The sequence below is a fragment of the Entelurus aequoreus genome, linkage group LG14 (assembly GCF_033978785.1).
Source record: "Entelurus aequoreus isolate RoL-2023_Sb linkage group LG14, RoL_Eaeq_v1.1, whole genome shotgun sequence".
Lineage (NCBI taxonomy): Eukaryota > Metazoa > Chordata > Actinopteri > Syngnathiformes > Syngnathidae > Entelurus > Entelurus aequoreus.
Window position 1 is genome coordinate 27,036,078 of NC_084744.1, and position 14,910 is coordinate 27,050,987.

Consider the following 14,910-nt stretch of genomic DNA (forward strand, 5'->3'; position numbering starts at 1 on the left):
CTCCAGCAGCACTGAGAGCGGACTCAGCCAGACTACCTTTAGGTAAATGTTGCAATTGTCAATGCCAACAAAGAAATGGACTCAAAAATGCTACAAAGTAGGTCAAGTAAGGCTACACTTTCCCGAAAACTGTGCTGGATAGTGGGGGTGGCATGGCGTAGTGGGTAGAGCGGCTGTCACGCCAAATTTCTTCCCCCCTACAACCCCCCCCGCCCCATTTACTTCCGTGGTCATGTTTCCTCTTACGTCATTGACAGCGATCGATAGTGTAGTGGATTGTCCAAAGCTTAAACAGAAACAAAAGTGAATTTAGTACAAGTTTATTTACTCATAGTCAAAAGTGCATAAGTTGGATTGTTTTGTCCCTGCAAACAAACAGACGTCCTCCGGAGGACACACAATAAAAAAATCTCTCCCGAGTCCTGGTCTCCTGGCCATTTTTATCTGTTTCTTCGTGCGTCAATCTGTTTTCCTCGTGCGTCACGGTCTTGTTGTTTTGATTGTCTGTTCCATAACAGCACTTCGGCTTTGACTGCCCGTCGCTGGAAGGATACTTCATCTTTGACAGCAGCTGGAATCTGAAGAAATCGATTATTGTTGGTTTTTTTTGCACAGTTGCGAAACAGGACAGTCGCGTGCCGGTTAAGGACCACCGGCAACTTTGTGACTTTATTGGACGCAGCCCCGGAAGTAAATGGGGGGGGGGGGGGGTTTAGGGGGGAAGAAATTTGTCATGACACGGCTGTGTCAGAAACCTGAGGGTTGCAGGTTCGCTCCCCGCCTCTTGACATCCAAATCGCTGCCGTTGTGTCCTTGGGCAGGACACTTCACCCTTGCCCCCAGAGCCGCTCACACTGGTGAATGAATGATGAATGATAGGTGGTGGTCGGAGGGGCCGTAGGCGCAAACTGGCAGCCACGCTTCCGTCAGTCTACCCCAGGGCAGCTGTTGCTATGAAAGTAGCTTACCACCACCAGGTGTGAATGAATGATGGGTTCTCACTTCTCTGTAAAGCGCTTTGAGTGTCTAGAAAAGCGCTATATAAATCTAATCCATTATTATTAGATTGATGCTAATATACATTGTAATATTATTAACACACACAAAAGTACCGAAAAGTGGTACAGTTGAGGACTGGTGTCGATTCCAAAGTCCCGGAATTTTGTGCCGTATCGGTTGAAATGTGAACGGTACCCATCCCTACCAGCAAGTGTTGTTGTACTGGAAACTAATTTACAAACACAACTTCATCACACACAATACTCCACTATGGAATTGTTGTTATATTAAAATGAGAAACAAATCCATCTTTGTACAGCAATGGTTTGAAAAAAGCATTTGGTCGCTGATGCACTTATTGAGTGATAAAAGTATTTTATTATTTGAAAATTTCATTAAGTACGACCTGCAAATAGACACACATATTAAATAAATAAATAAAAGCTTTCGTTTAAAATATTCTAAATACAGCATATAATGTTTTTCAGAACTATTTTCTAAACTTTCTGGGCTTTTGGAGGATGGACACAATATTACAGATTTGAAACACTGAAATTAGACAATTCTTTACTATTTCTTCTTTGCTGTATTTTCTGTGGAACAAAACAAACAAACAAAAAATACAAATAATTTCAAAGTTTCCATTTTTCAAAGGCAAAGGCGTTTAAAAAAAACAAACAAAAAAAACAAAACGGATTTGACCACTTAAAATACATTTTAGGATGTTGTTTTGCAATTAAAGACAACACTTGTTCTTTCTGTGATAGGGAAACAAAATGAACAGTTTATTTTATGAATGGATGCAAAGTAAATCTTTGAGGGATGATGTACAATATTGGCTTTTGCCTGACACTCCAAACTTGTTTTCTGAAATTGATATTGTTTTGGGGATGTTAAAAAGAAGAAAAAAAAAAAACATTACATTTTTTAAAAACACAATAATGGGAGTTTTTGTTTTATCCACAAATGTAAGTTTGTAAAAACAAAACCATCCTTCCACAAACAATTCAGTTATTTTCTCTCACTTTTATATTGCATAAAGGTCTGGGGACATACATATAAAACAATCACAACACAATCATCATATTACAAAAAGAGAGTAATAAAACAAATAATTCATAAAGTCACACATTTTAAAATTGTATAAATGGTTCAGATGTCTAAAGTAAATAATATGCTTCCCGAAGTGGTCCAGAAGATGTTTCAGATGTGAACCAGTACATATGTATATCATATAAAGGTGCTAATCTATGGGATCATTAACAATTACAAATAAAACTATGTAACACTTCAATATTTCAAACACCTATAACAACACTAGTATGAACAAGCCTAAAATTGTATGATGTATATATATATACACATAAAATGTTTATTGTATGTAAAATATGTCGTGTACTGTTAACACTCACCTTTTCAGTCAAAATGTTCTGTTAAAATTTTAATAAAAGTACACAATGTTGCATATTAATGCATGTATTTGACTGAAAAAAAGCACAATCATAAAATATATAATCTATAAATGTAGAAGCATACTAAAAAGATTGTTACACAAACAACAATGTCACACATGTTATATGTGCTGATGTTGTTAGAAAGTCAAAATTAAAGTCTTGACAGTTTATTTCAAATCCTGCAGTTTCATTTGCTGCTGCTGTTCTCACCAGCACACTTGTGTTTCTTACACTGGTACTTAGAAGAGAATCTTTCACCACACACACTGCAACTCACCACTTTCTCTCCAGTGTGCCTTCTCATGTGTGCTACAAGGTATGATTGGTTACAAAAGCTTCTGTTGCAGATTGAACAGGAATGTATTTTTTTGCCAGTATGTGTTCTCTTGTGTGTTTTCATATTGACACTATTTGTAAAACCCTTACCACAGACTGAACAGGAAAAAGGATATTCGCCAGTGTGCGTTCTTATGTGTACTTTCAAATGTTCCTTCCTTGAATAAGATAAGCCACAGATTGAACAAGAAAACGGTTTTTCACCTGTGTGTGTTCTCATGTGTACTTTCAATTTGCCACTTTCTACAAAACCTTTACCACATATTGAACAGGAAAAAGGTTTTTCACCAGTGTGTGTTCTCATGTGTTTTTTCAAAGTGTCATTTTGCACAAAACCTTTACCACAGATTGAACAGGAAAAAGGTTTTTCACCAGTGTGTCTTCTCATGTGTACTTTCAAAGTGCCACTTTCTACAAAACCTTTACCACAGATTGAACAGATAAAAGGTTTTTCACCAGTGTGTGTTCTCATGTGCGCTTTCAAATTGCCACTTTCTACAAAACCTTTACTACAGATTGAACAAGAAAAAGGTTTTTCACCAGTGTGTGTTCTCATGTGTATTTTCAAAGTGTCATTTAGTGCAAAACCTTTACCACAGATTGAACAGGAAAAGGGTTTTTCACCAGTGTGTCTTCTCATGTGTACTTTCAAATTGCCACTTTCTACAAAACCTTTACCACAGATTGAACAGGAAAAAGGTTTTTCACCAGTGTGTGTTCTCATGTGTACTTTCAAATTGCCACTTTCTACAAAACTTTTACTACAGATTGAACAGGTAAAAGATTTTTCTCTAGTGTGTCTTGTTCTGTGTTTTTTCAAATATACACTGTGTGCAAAACCTTGACCACAGATTGAACAGATAAAAGGTTTTTCACGAGTGTGTATTCTCTTGTGTGCTTTCAAATAGTGACTGTGTACAAAACCTTTACCACATATTGAACAGGGAAAAGGATTTTCTCCAGTGTGTGTTCTCATGTGTGTTTTCAGACGACAATGGTATTTAAAGGTTTTGTCACAGTGAGAACATTTGAAGTGAGTGTTGTCAGTGTGACATGTCTTATCATCTTTAGAGTCTTCATCATCAGTGTCAGGAGAGTGTGACGTTGTGTCCTCACTATCTGATAGTGGAGCTAAGAGCTTGTCTGCTTGTGATCCTCCACAGTGGTCTCCATCAGCTTCTGTTGTCATGTGTTGTGTTGAGCTGCTGCTTGGAGGCTCCGCCTCTCTCTTCTCCTCACTTTCACCTTTGACCTCATTATCTTCACTCTTCACAGGGACACCAGTCACTGGGAACTCCACCGGTCCTTCTAGATGATCTCCCTCCTGACTGATGCTGTGTTCCTCCTCTTCCTTTTTAATGTGGGGGGTCAGTGAGTCTTCCTCTTCCTTTTTACAGGTAAGGGTCTGTGTCAAAGAGGAAAAGGAGACGCCAGAGGGTCCGTGGCGTCTGGTCTTCCTCTTTGATGGCTCCTCCTTCACCATCCTGAAGCTACACTCCTGTTTTTCAGGCAGATGTTGTTCTTCACAGACGTCTGCAGGACACAAAATGACAGACATGCTTGACAAATGTCCAGATTTGCTCAGTCACATGAGGCATTCAGTATGTTTACATGTACTTAAAAAAAACATGTTATTATATGAATTGGCCTGAAAACAAACACACTGCTCTTTACAGCATTTAAGATGGCGGCGCGCACAATTGCAGCGGCTCATGGCTCTCCTCTTCAGTGCTATTCTTTATTGTTTTCCTACTTCTTTCTTACCTGTGCTTTCACTATCGGTTCTGTGTATACTTAGTACACCCGCTAGACACTTTTGGATATCGGCATCCAATACCAGATAGCGGTCTACGGAGACTTTCACTACACGCACAACATCCCAGAAGACATAGCAAGATCGCCGGGCTCTCCGTGGATTGTTATCGGGTCTGGGAGGCGGCGCAGTCAGAGAAGGTAGAGGAAGCAGAAACGGGGCTGGAGGGCCGGTGTTATGCTACGGCTAAAGAAACAACCACACAAGCCACCTCTACCGAGCCTGTTTCTCTGCCATGCCAGATCCCTGGTGCATAAAACGGACAACCTGGAATTAAAACCTGCTGGAAATCGATATGTTCGTGACTGCTGTGTTTTGGCCATCACTGAAATGTGGCTTCACCCGAGGATCCCCGATGCTAGCCTGAAGCTAGCTGGCCGCACTTTTTGGGACAGGACTGTGAACTCTGGTAAGAGCAGAGGAGGGGGCCTCTGTGTTTACGTGCATGATAACTGGTGTAACAACGGGACAATCATAGACCAACACTGTTCCTCAGACCTCGAGTACATGTCTGTAAGAGAGAGCTAACTGTAGTGATCGTCACGGCTGTTTACATACCACCCGACGCCAACGTGAACACAGCGCTCTCTCCTGCTGAACACCGTAAGCGAACAGCAGCGGGTCCACCCGGATGGTGTTCACATTATTGCAGGGGACTTTAATAAGGCCAACTTAAAGACTGTACTGCCAAAGTTTTACCAACATGTAAAGTGTTCTACTAGGGGAGAGAACACTCTGGAACATGTTTACACCAATATCAGGCACGCATACAGAACCACACCTCTCCCCCATCTCGGCCAGTCATACCATCTTTCCCTCCTGCTCTCTCCAGCCTACTCCCCCCTCAGACGAAGAGTCAGACCCACCATAAAGACAGTTACAACCTGGCCTGAAAATGCTCTGTCAGACCTACAGGACTGTTTCAGCCGAACACACTGGGACTTACACAGGAACTGTACTGGACTATATCAAGTTCTGCATTGGGAATGTGACTGTCGATAAAATCATCCGGGTTTTCCCTAACCTGAAACCCTGGATGACCAGCCAGGTCCGCTCACTCCTCAGGGCCCGCGACGCTGCTTTTAGGTCAGGTGACAGAGCTCTAAACAGGGCTGCTCGAGCTGGCCTGAAGAAAGGAATCAAAAAAGCTAAGGCGGACCACAGGATGAGTATTGGCAGGGTGCTCAGAGCGTGCGCCCACCAGCTCACCTCCACCTTTATCAGGATCATCAATCTCTCCCTGGCCCAGGCAGTCATCCCGTCCTGCCTGAAATCAGCTATAATAATCCCGGTGCCGAAGAAGTCTCCCGAAACCACCCTGAATGATTACCGCCCGGTGGCCCTCACCCCGGTAATCATGAAGTGCTTAGAGAGGCTGCTTATACAGCCCATTAAGGACTATCTCCCCCAATATTTCAACCCCTACCAATTTGCATATCAGGCGAACAGATCTACTAAGTATGCAATCACTGTGGCTCTCCACTTTGCTCTACACCACATGGAGCAACAGCAGAGCTATGTCCGGATGCTCTTTTACAGTTCTGCCTTTAATACAATAATATCGGACATCTTTGTTACAAAACTGGACACTCTCGGCCCCCGCCCCAAGAATCAGAAGGACGGCGGAGTCCACAAAGAATGAAATTTCCGTAAAATTCAACATTGAAAATAAGGCAAATTAAGGACCGCGGAATCCACGTAAAAACCGAAAATTCTAAAACAGAAGAGGCCACAGAAGGACGGCAGAGGCCACAGAAGGACGGCGGAGTCCACGAAAACTGAAACTTCCGTAAAACGAGTGTAAAAGGTGTGAACGAGAGAGTGTGTGGGAGTGATCGCCACAAGGCTATCACTCCATACTAAAGTTTTGAGAAGTAATAGTGGGTTATTGTGGAGGCTTTAGGCAAGACACCTCCACTGGGGGGAAACCTCCAGCAGAAGCGACATGTACCACAATAATAAATTAAACCACTATCTTACAACAAATAAAAAGTAATCCTTATAAATTCGGCTCTGTAGGGGACGACGGATTACTCCAAATTCTCAAAATGGGAAATGGAACAAGTAAACCAAAGGTTAGTCCAAAAGACGAGCTAAAATGTAAAGACTGGAAAGCAGTAGAAAAAACAAATCCAGACTTACTGAAATTTCTCAAAGACTGGATCTCAAAACATGAATTTACCGGACGCCTCAAAGCAGGTGATGTATTATAACTGCGGGAATCAATAATACAAAAATGCGGAAATAACAAAAGAAACTGGCCAGAATGGGGTGGGAACACTTGGAGTGCTGGATGAGGATGGCTCAAAAAAAGGAAGAACAGGAGAAAGGGAAAGAAAATGAAAAGAAGAGGAAAAATAAAGGGCCAAGAGAGATGAAAGGCTTATGAGAAAGGCCCAGTTAGGAGAAGAAATAGGCAAGTTGTAAGGGAAGATAGTGAGGAAGAAGTACAGACAGAAGCCGCCACACTCAGCGCTCCAACAATAACAAAACGTAGATCAGCGTTAAACAAATTAAAAAATCCACCACCATACGATGAAAGTGTATCGGAGCAACCAACAGTAAGATCAAAAAGGGACCCAAAAAAACGCAGACCTGAAATGGTCTATTACAATCTATTACAACCAAAAAAGAAGACAACAACAACAACAACAGCAGTTACACCCTGCTGCATGTTGGTGTTGTGGGAAAGAAGGACATTTCGCCCGAGACTGTCCTGAAAAAAAAAGAAATAACAACAATCAAAGTTACTCAGCATTACTAGGTCAGGAGACATCCAAATCTCCAAAGACCACACCAAAAGACAAAGAAAATGATCAGAATGATCATAAGAACATACTAAGTTAAGATAACTTAAGTGAACAAACAGCAAGTAAACCAGAAATAATAATTGAAATAAATGACAAAGAAATTAAATTTCTGTGACACTGGAGCATGTAGAATTACATGCAAGTTTTATTGTGAGTAGTGTGGATAGAGAGGGGGAGAGAGAGAGAGAGAGAGAGAGAGAGAGAGAGAGAGAGAGAGAGAGAGAGAGAGAGAGAGAGAGAGAAAGAAAGGAAGTAGGAGAGGAGAATAGAAAGGTGAAGAGAATGGATTGGGAAAACATGGAAAAAGGGACGTTTATAACCTTACGTGAATGGTTTCTAGGAGAGGAGAATAGACATAGAAACATTGTGTTGCAGTTTAAGGAAGAGATGGATAGAGGATGTTTGTAAGAGAAAAAGCAAGTTGAAGAAAAGATGAGAAAGTGACAAATGGATGTGCATGTGGAAAAACATGGTTTTCGTGTTGTCAGCGTATACCATTGGTGGTAGATCGCTGCAAACTTGTTTGTTTGTTTAAGTGTGTATCTTTCCAGGTACAAATTGTGTAAAAACCACAAGGTTTGAATATAAAAGAGATTCAGATAAAAATAGGTTCAAATAAAAATAATTGAAATATAAAATATTGGACACTGGCAGGTGAAAGATTCCAAAAAGACGACAGAGGTGAAGGAGTGAGAGAAATGTTTAAAAATAGATTAAGAAATAGGAAGAAATCAATAAGAATAATTTCATGCAAAATGGAATAAACTAAAGCGTACGACAGATAATGTGGGGGTATTGAAATAAGATATGAATGAAATGAAGAATGTAAACTGAAGATATACACATATATATATATATTAATATATATATAAATAGCACTTTTTTAAGGGACCCGATGATGTATGTGTATATACAGTATACTCAGTGGCCTAGTGGTTAGAGTGTCCGCCCTGAGATCGGTAGGTTGGAGTTCAAATCCCAGCCGAGTCATACCAAAGACTATAAAAATGGGACCCATAACCTCCCTGCTTGGCACTCAGCAACAAAGGGTTGGAGTTGGGGGTTAAATCACCAAAATGATTCCCGGGCGCGGCGCCGCTGCTGCCCACTGCTCCCCAAGGGGATGGGTCAAATGCAGAGGACAAATTTCACCACATCTAGTGTGTGTGTGACAATCATTGGTACTTGAATCTTTAATCTTAATCTTTAATATACACTACCGTTCAAAAGTTTGGGGTCACATTAAAATGTCCTTATTTTTCAATGAAGATAACTTTAAACTAGTCTTAACTTTAAAGAAGTACACTCTATACATTGCTAATGTGGTAAATGACTATTCTAGCTGCAAATGTCTGGTTTTTGGTGCAATATCTACATAGGTGTATAGAGGCCCATTTCCAGCAACTATCACTCCAGTGTTCTAATGGTACAATGTGTTTGCTCATTGGCTCAGAAGGCTAATTGATGATTAGAAAACCCTTGTGCAATCATGTTCACACATCTGAAAACAGTTTAGCTCGTTACAGAAGCTACAAAACTGACCTTCCTTTGAGCAGATTGAGTTTCTGGAGCATCACATTTGTGGGGTCAATTAAACGCTCAAAATGGCCAGAAAAAGAGAACTTTCATCTGAAACTCGACAGTCTATTCTTGTTCTTAGAAATGAAGGCTAGTCCACAAAATTGTTTGGGTGACCCCAAACTTTTGAACGGTAGTGTATATATCAGGGGTCACCAACGCGGTGCCCGCGGGCACCAGGTCGCCTGTAAGGACCAGATGAGTCGCCCGCGGGCCTGTTCTAAAAAAATAAATAAATAAATAAATAAAAAATAAATAAATAAACATTTTTTAAATTAAATCTACATAGAAAAAACACAAGATACACTTTCAATCAGTGCATCAACCCAAACAACCTCCCCCATGCACACTCATCCACACCCACTCACACAAAAGGGGTTATTTCTTTCTGCTACCAATATTCTGGTTCCCACAACATAGACAACACATCTGCAAGGGACACAGTTCCTGAAGCACACATGATTGTATAGGCTGCTGGTCCACTAACATTTTCATTAATTACTATTTTTTATGTAATTATTTTTATATTGTTTTACTTTCTTTTTTATCCAAGAAAATGTTTTTTATTTATTTATCTTATTTTATTTTATTTTTTAAAAAAGGGCCTTATCTTCAACAGACCAGGTTGTCAATGAAATTAGATTAGTTTAAAGGTTTTTTTAAACCAGGCCCAGTCCAGATAATGTCCAAGTCGGACTCAGCAACACACACCTTCATTCATGTACACAGAAAAAAATTAGGGAACACAACAGATTGCATATAATTTATAAACAAAATTACATTTTCAAAATAAGCATTTATGTACAGTCCAGATTATGTCCAGGTCACTCAAATTAGGGAACACAACAACAGATATCATATAATCTATAAACATAATTATACTTTCAAAATAAGCCTTTGAGGACTTCTCATCTTTTTTTTAATGTTTTTTGGCATCATTATCGTTTTCAACCATGTAACTTTCTAAAGTTAGAAAATACTGAATAAATGTTTTAAAGAAAGTAATACTAAGTGAATATCTGTTTTTGGCCTTAAAAATAAACATTTTACAGAGTACTATAATTAAATTGACTAAATCATGATGGTCAATGAACTCTCCTAAAATAACAGAAACCACATTAAGCTTCATAAACAAACCAATCCTTAAACACATTTTTTCAACTTCCACCCAAAACAAAGACACAATATGACAATACCAAAACAAATGCAGGGTGGATTCAGGCTCCTGACAACAAAATCGACAATCATCTGACTCTGTCATATTCCATAATTTTAACATTTTCCCTGTGGGTAAGAAGTTATAAATAATTTTAATTTGAAAATAACGATTTTGCACATCGATAGTGGTTTTATAGATTAGTTTGAATATGGCATCCCATGGCAACGGGCAGTCAAAAAAGTCCTCCCATTTTCCATTTGTGTTGTATGAGGCAGCCTTCAAAGATTTCTTTATTAAATAAAAATTATATATTTTTCTATTTATTTGAGTTCCTTTTTGCCAACTAGAATTTCTTATTAGAGGTTTACAAACTAATAATTTAGTAGTTCCATAATTAATTATTTGTTTCCATCTTTTCCCAATTACTCCAGTTAGTTGATAAAATGAAAAGCTTGAGCAAGCATCACCATACATAGCTCTAAATTCATCATACTTCATAATTTTACCATTCTCATTGATAATATCATTGACAAAAATGATTCCTCTTTCAAACATATTTTTCCAAAAGAAAGGCTTTCCATCTTTTACAATATTAGAGTTCATCCATATTATCTGCTGCAAAATATCGTCTCTTTTTTCTGGCACATAAAATTAAAAACACCACTATGAGTGGATTGTTTCCTTTATGAACCCCGCCATGTTTCCCAGCAGACTTTCTGGGAGGGGATCACTTGTAAAAAAGGGTACAATTTCTTTTGATACAGTACATGTTTTTTGTCCAACAGGACATTTGTGTACCACTCAATGTTTAAATACATCTTTGGAACAATTGATACTTTTAAAGACAGACACATAGCTTCAAGGTTGAGAAGTTCCGGCCCCCATATTCATGCTCTTTGTACAAAACCTTTCTTTTAATCTTTTCTGGTTTGCCGTTCCAGACAAAATCGAAGACCCTCCGCTCATAAATCTTAAAAAAGTTTTGTGATGGAGCTGGTAATGACAAAAACAAATAAATAAATTGAGGAATAATTAACGAGTTGGCAATAGACATTTTACCATAAAAAGTTAGGTATTACCCTTTCCATAATTGCATAATTTTGTCCAGCTTTCTTAGTCGATTATCATAATTTACTGAGCCTAGATCTTCCAGATTTTCTGGGACAACAACACCAAGTATGTTAACTGGTGCATCTGTCCACAAAACAGGCACTTTGCATTCCATTCGAAAGGACGTTCCCTTTAGATTTCCGATCCTTAACATTTTACATTTATCATAATTAAGCTTAAGGCCAGATTGCTGTGAAAATATGTCCAAAAGATTAAGAAGGTTCCGCAAACAATGAGGAAAAATCTTATCTTTGTGAATCAGCCTTTTCTGACATGAACTTCATCAAGAACAAACACAGAACACGCCTCACTGATGCACATCTGCAAGACTCACTCAGAGTTGCAGTGTCAAGTTACACACCAGAGTACAACTCACTAGTTAACAGCATGCAATGCCAGGCTTCCCACTAACTGACAAAGAAACAGATAACCGATTTGGTGTCCAGTTCAAAGTGTGACATGATTTAAAAATTTGAGAGTTTACTTTTGTATTTTACATGAGTTATTATTTGTACAAACATGGTGCAAAGTAATTCATGATTTGTTAAAAAAAAATGTTAGTGGCTAGCTAGTTAAAATGGGATATTGTGATTTCACAAGACTGTCTTAGAAGTGATCATTTGAAAATGTTCAATTTGAAAAATGTGCACTTAGTGAAAATATAAAAATAAAGTGTTGCATATTGATATTTATCTGTTTCTATATATATTTATTGTGAGAAACCATTAAGATGATCAGTGTTTCCACAAAGATAAATATCATTAATTATTAATAATAACAGAGTTAAAGGTAAATTGAGCAAATTGGCTACTTCTGGCAATTTATTTAAGTGTGTATCTAACTGGTAGCCCTTCGCAGTAATCAGTACCCAAGAAGTAGCCCTTGGTTTCAAAAAGGTTGGTGACCCCTGGTATATATATATATATATATATATATATATATAATTAAAATAATGGAACAAATAAAAACCTAGATTAATAAATATAATAAGAATCGATATGTATAGCATGATAAAGTGATATAAAATAAGTTACATGTTTATAGGCTGAGGAAGAAGAAAAAAAAGAAGAAAAAACGCTCTTCGAGTGTCGTTCGCCTTATCTCTTAGGATGTGCACATGTGTGTGGAGCATTGGGAGCGGAAGTTTGAAAATGAATGTATTACGTGAAAGTTTAAAGTCGGTTTAACTTTAAAGTGTAGTCTAACATTCTTAGATTGGGTTATTTTTTTTTAGACATTTGCAGTACACCATACATCTGGGTGCTGAGCTAAGATAAGATAATGGCATAACATAGAATAAATAAGGAGGCATGGCAATCACAACAGCTATCATTTAGCTACAGACTTTTGATAGTATAATGCGAGTAATAAACAAACGAGAATATATGCACGCTTTTATTTTATAGATTATCACACACGACAGGAAGTCAAGGTGCATAAGTGAAAAGTGTGGCATGACAGCATGTAACTGACAGACACAAATTATAGTTTAAAAAGCCCAAGATGCAAGAATCAGTAAATGACATTTAAATGATGTGCTGGGTAAATAGCACTATTTTCTCAGTCGGTGCATGGACAAGGAGTATGACTATAACCATTACAACGGTTTGCTTTGAATATTGTTGAATAATAATTGCAAATTAAAAAATATAAAGAAATGGAATAATGTCTCTTCTGAGTTATAAAATTATCGTTTAATTCACTTATAGACAGTTTTAGTGGGTTTAAAATTTTATTTAAAATTACATGAAGTAATACGTATAACATTTGAATTAGGAATATTGATTTAGTGTTTATTAGGACAATAAATGCTGTAATTTTAAACATCATATGCAGGATTGGACACAATTCACAGTGATTGATATCAGTAATGCATTCTTCTTGATACCAATACATAAAGAATGTCCATTTTGGTTTTCATTTACTTATAAAGGGAAAAGATACCAGGGTTTCCCACACATTCATTTATTTGCGGCGGCCCGCCACGAAAGAATTACGTCCGCCACAAATAAAAAAATAAAAACAATTTTAAATTGTTTTAAAATTTATTTAAAACATTTTTTTGTTGTTGTTGTTGTTATGTTGTTATGTCCAGCTTCTCAGGCAAATCATATAGTTGATGTAGATGCCCATATATGCTGTTCAGATTTACTTTACAAAAGAGAAGTGTAGTATACTTCTCTTGTTGCCTTATTTGTATTTGACCACTACTGTTTTCTGTTTATTTGTTACTGACTGTGGCAGGACACCTCTGCCTCTGTTTCACTTTATGTTGCTGGTAAATAATATGGTTGTAGTAGTAGGCTGAAGTTAAATTATTTAGTATGCGCTAATTAAAGGGGCAGAGCTTTAAGAGACATTTTAGCTTTTATATTTTATAAGATATATTTTTTGTAAGAACCACAATTAATAAATATATTTCAGTGAATAACTTATTGTTCAAATCTGTATATAAATATGTACATAAAGTGTTGTAATTATATTGTAAAATGGATGGATGGATGGACGTTTAAAACAAAACTGTTATTAATTAGTAAGTATACATTTTTTGAGCCTTTTTAGAGAAAATCATATCATTGTAATAAATTATGCAAATTACTCGATGATGTCATGGTGACCACGCCCATAGCCACGCCCCCACCACCACAGGTATCATGGCAGTTTATGGGAAACACTGGATACACCTATACAAGACTACCTCAAGGGTATGCGGAAAGTCTGACAATCTATTCACAAGCAATGCATGCAAACATGTCCAAATTCGTCCCTCCAGGAGGACAAAAGTCCTGATATATGTAGATGACATATTAGCATCACCGGATAAGTAAACCTGTAGAAAATATACATTAGCGTTATTAAAAATACATTAGCGTTATTAAATCATCCACATTGTGAAGGACACAAAGTAAGCAAAACAAAAGTCCAATTATGCAAAACAGAAGTAAAATATCTAGGACATTCCCTAAACAAAGATGGACGCACTATTGTGGGAAGCAGAAAAACAGCAGTACTAAAGGCACCAAAACCACAAACAAAGAAACAAATGATGTCATTTCTAGGATTAACTAATTACTGTAGAAGTTGGATACCAAATTACGCTGAAATAGTAGCTCCTTTAAGTAAATTAATGAATGAAAAAGATCTAAAAATGTCATCACCTGTAGAGTGGAATTTAGAAGCTGAAGCAGCATTCTGTGAAATAAAAATAGAATAGGATGTGCGGTTGTTACAACAACTGAAGTTTTGAAAGCTATCAAATGACCATCAAATGACTCAATGCAAGCTGCACAACTAGTAGCACTAAAGCATGTAAATTAATGAAAGATCAAAAGGTTACAATACACACAGATAGCCAATATGCATTCTCAACAGTGCACACATTTGCACAACACTGGCAAAATAGAGGAATAACGTCAACAGGAAAACCTGTAACACATGGAGAACTATTAAAATAATTATTAAAAGCGGTAGTTACCAGCTAAAATAGCGATATGCAAATGTACGGCACACACCAACGGAATGGACGCAATATTACTAGGAAATGCGTTTGAGGACAAAACAGCAAAACAAACAGCAGAAGAAGAAATAACATTTTTAAACTACAAACTAGTGACATGAATAATGATATACTAAAAGACATGCAACAACAAA

General features: G+C 37.6%; 1 protein-coding gene across 3 annotated transcripts in view; it reads right to left on the reverse strand.

Annotated features, from left to right (window-relative positions):
- Nucleotides 1-1,528: 1,528 nt before the first annotated feature.
- LOC133664598 (oocyte zinc finger protein XlCOF6-like) overlaps nucleotides 1,529-14,910 on the reverse strand; it is a 183,537-nt gene continuing 170,155 nt past the window's right edge. The window contains exons 4-5 of one of the 3 annotated variants that reach the window (XM_062069361.1): nucleotides 14,418-14,451; nucleotides 14,019-14,089 (exon numbers count right to left, since the gene is read on the reverse strand). In XM_062069361.1, the coding sequence (XP_061925345.1) occupies nucleotides 14,432-14,451 (20 nt within the window). In that variant the 3' untranslated portion in view covers nucleotides 14,019-14,089; nucleotides 14,418-14,431. Of the gene's footprint in view, nucleotides 4,323-14,018; nucleotides 14,090-14,417; nucleotides 14,452-14,910 lie in introns of those variants that run through there. The other 2 variants (XM_062069358.1, XM_062069360.1) reach the window with 2 other exon arrangements.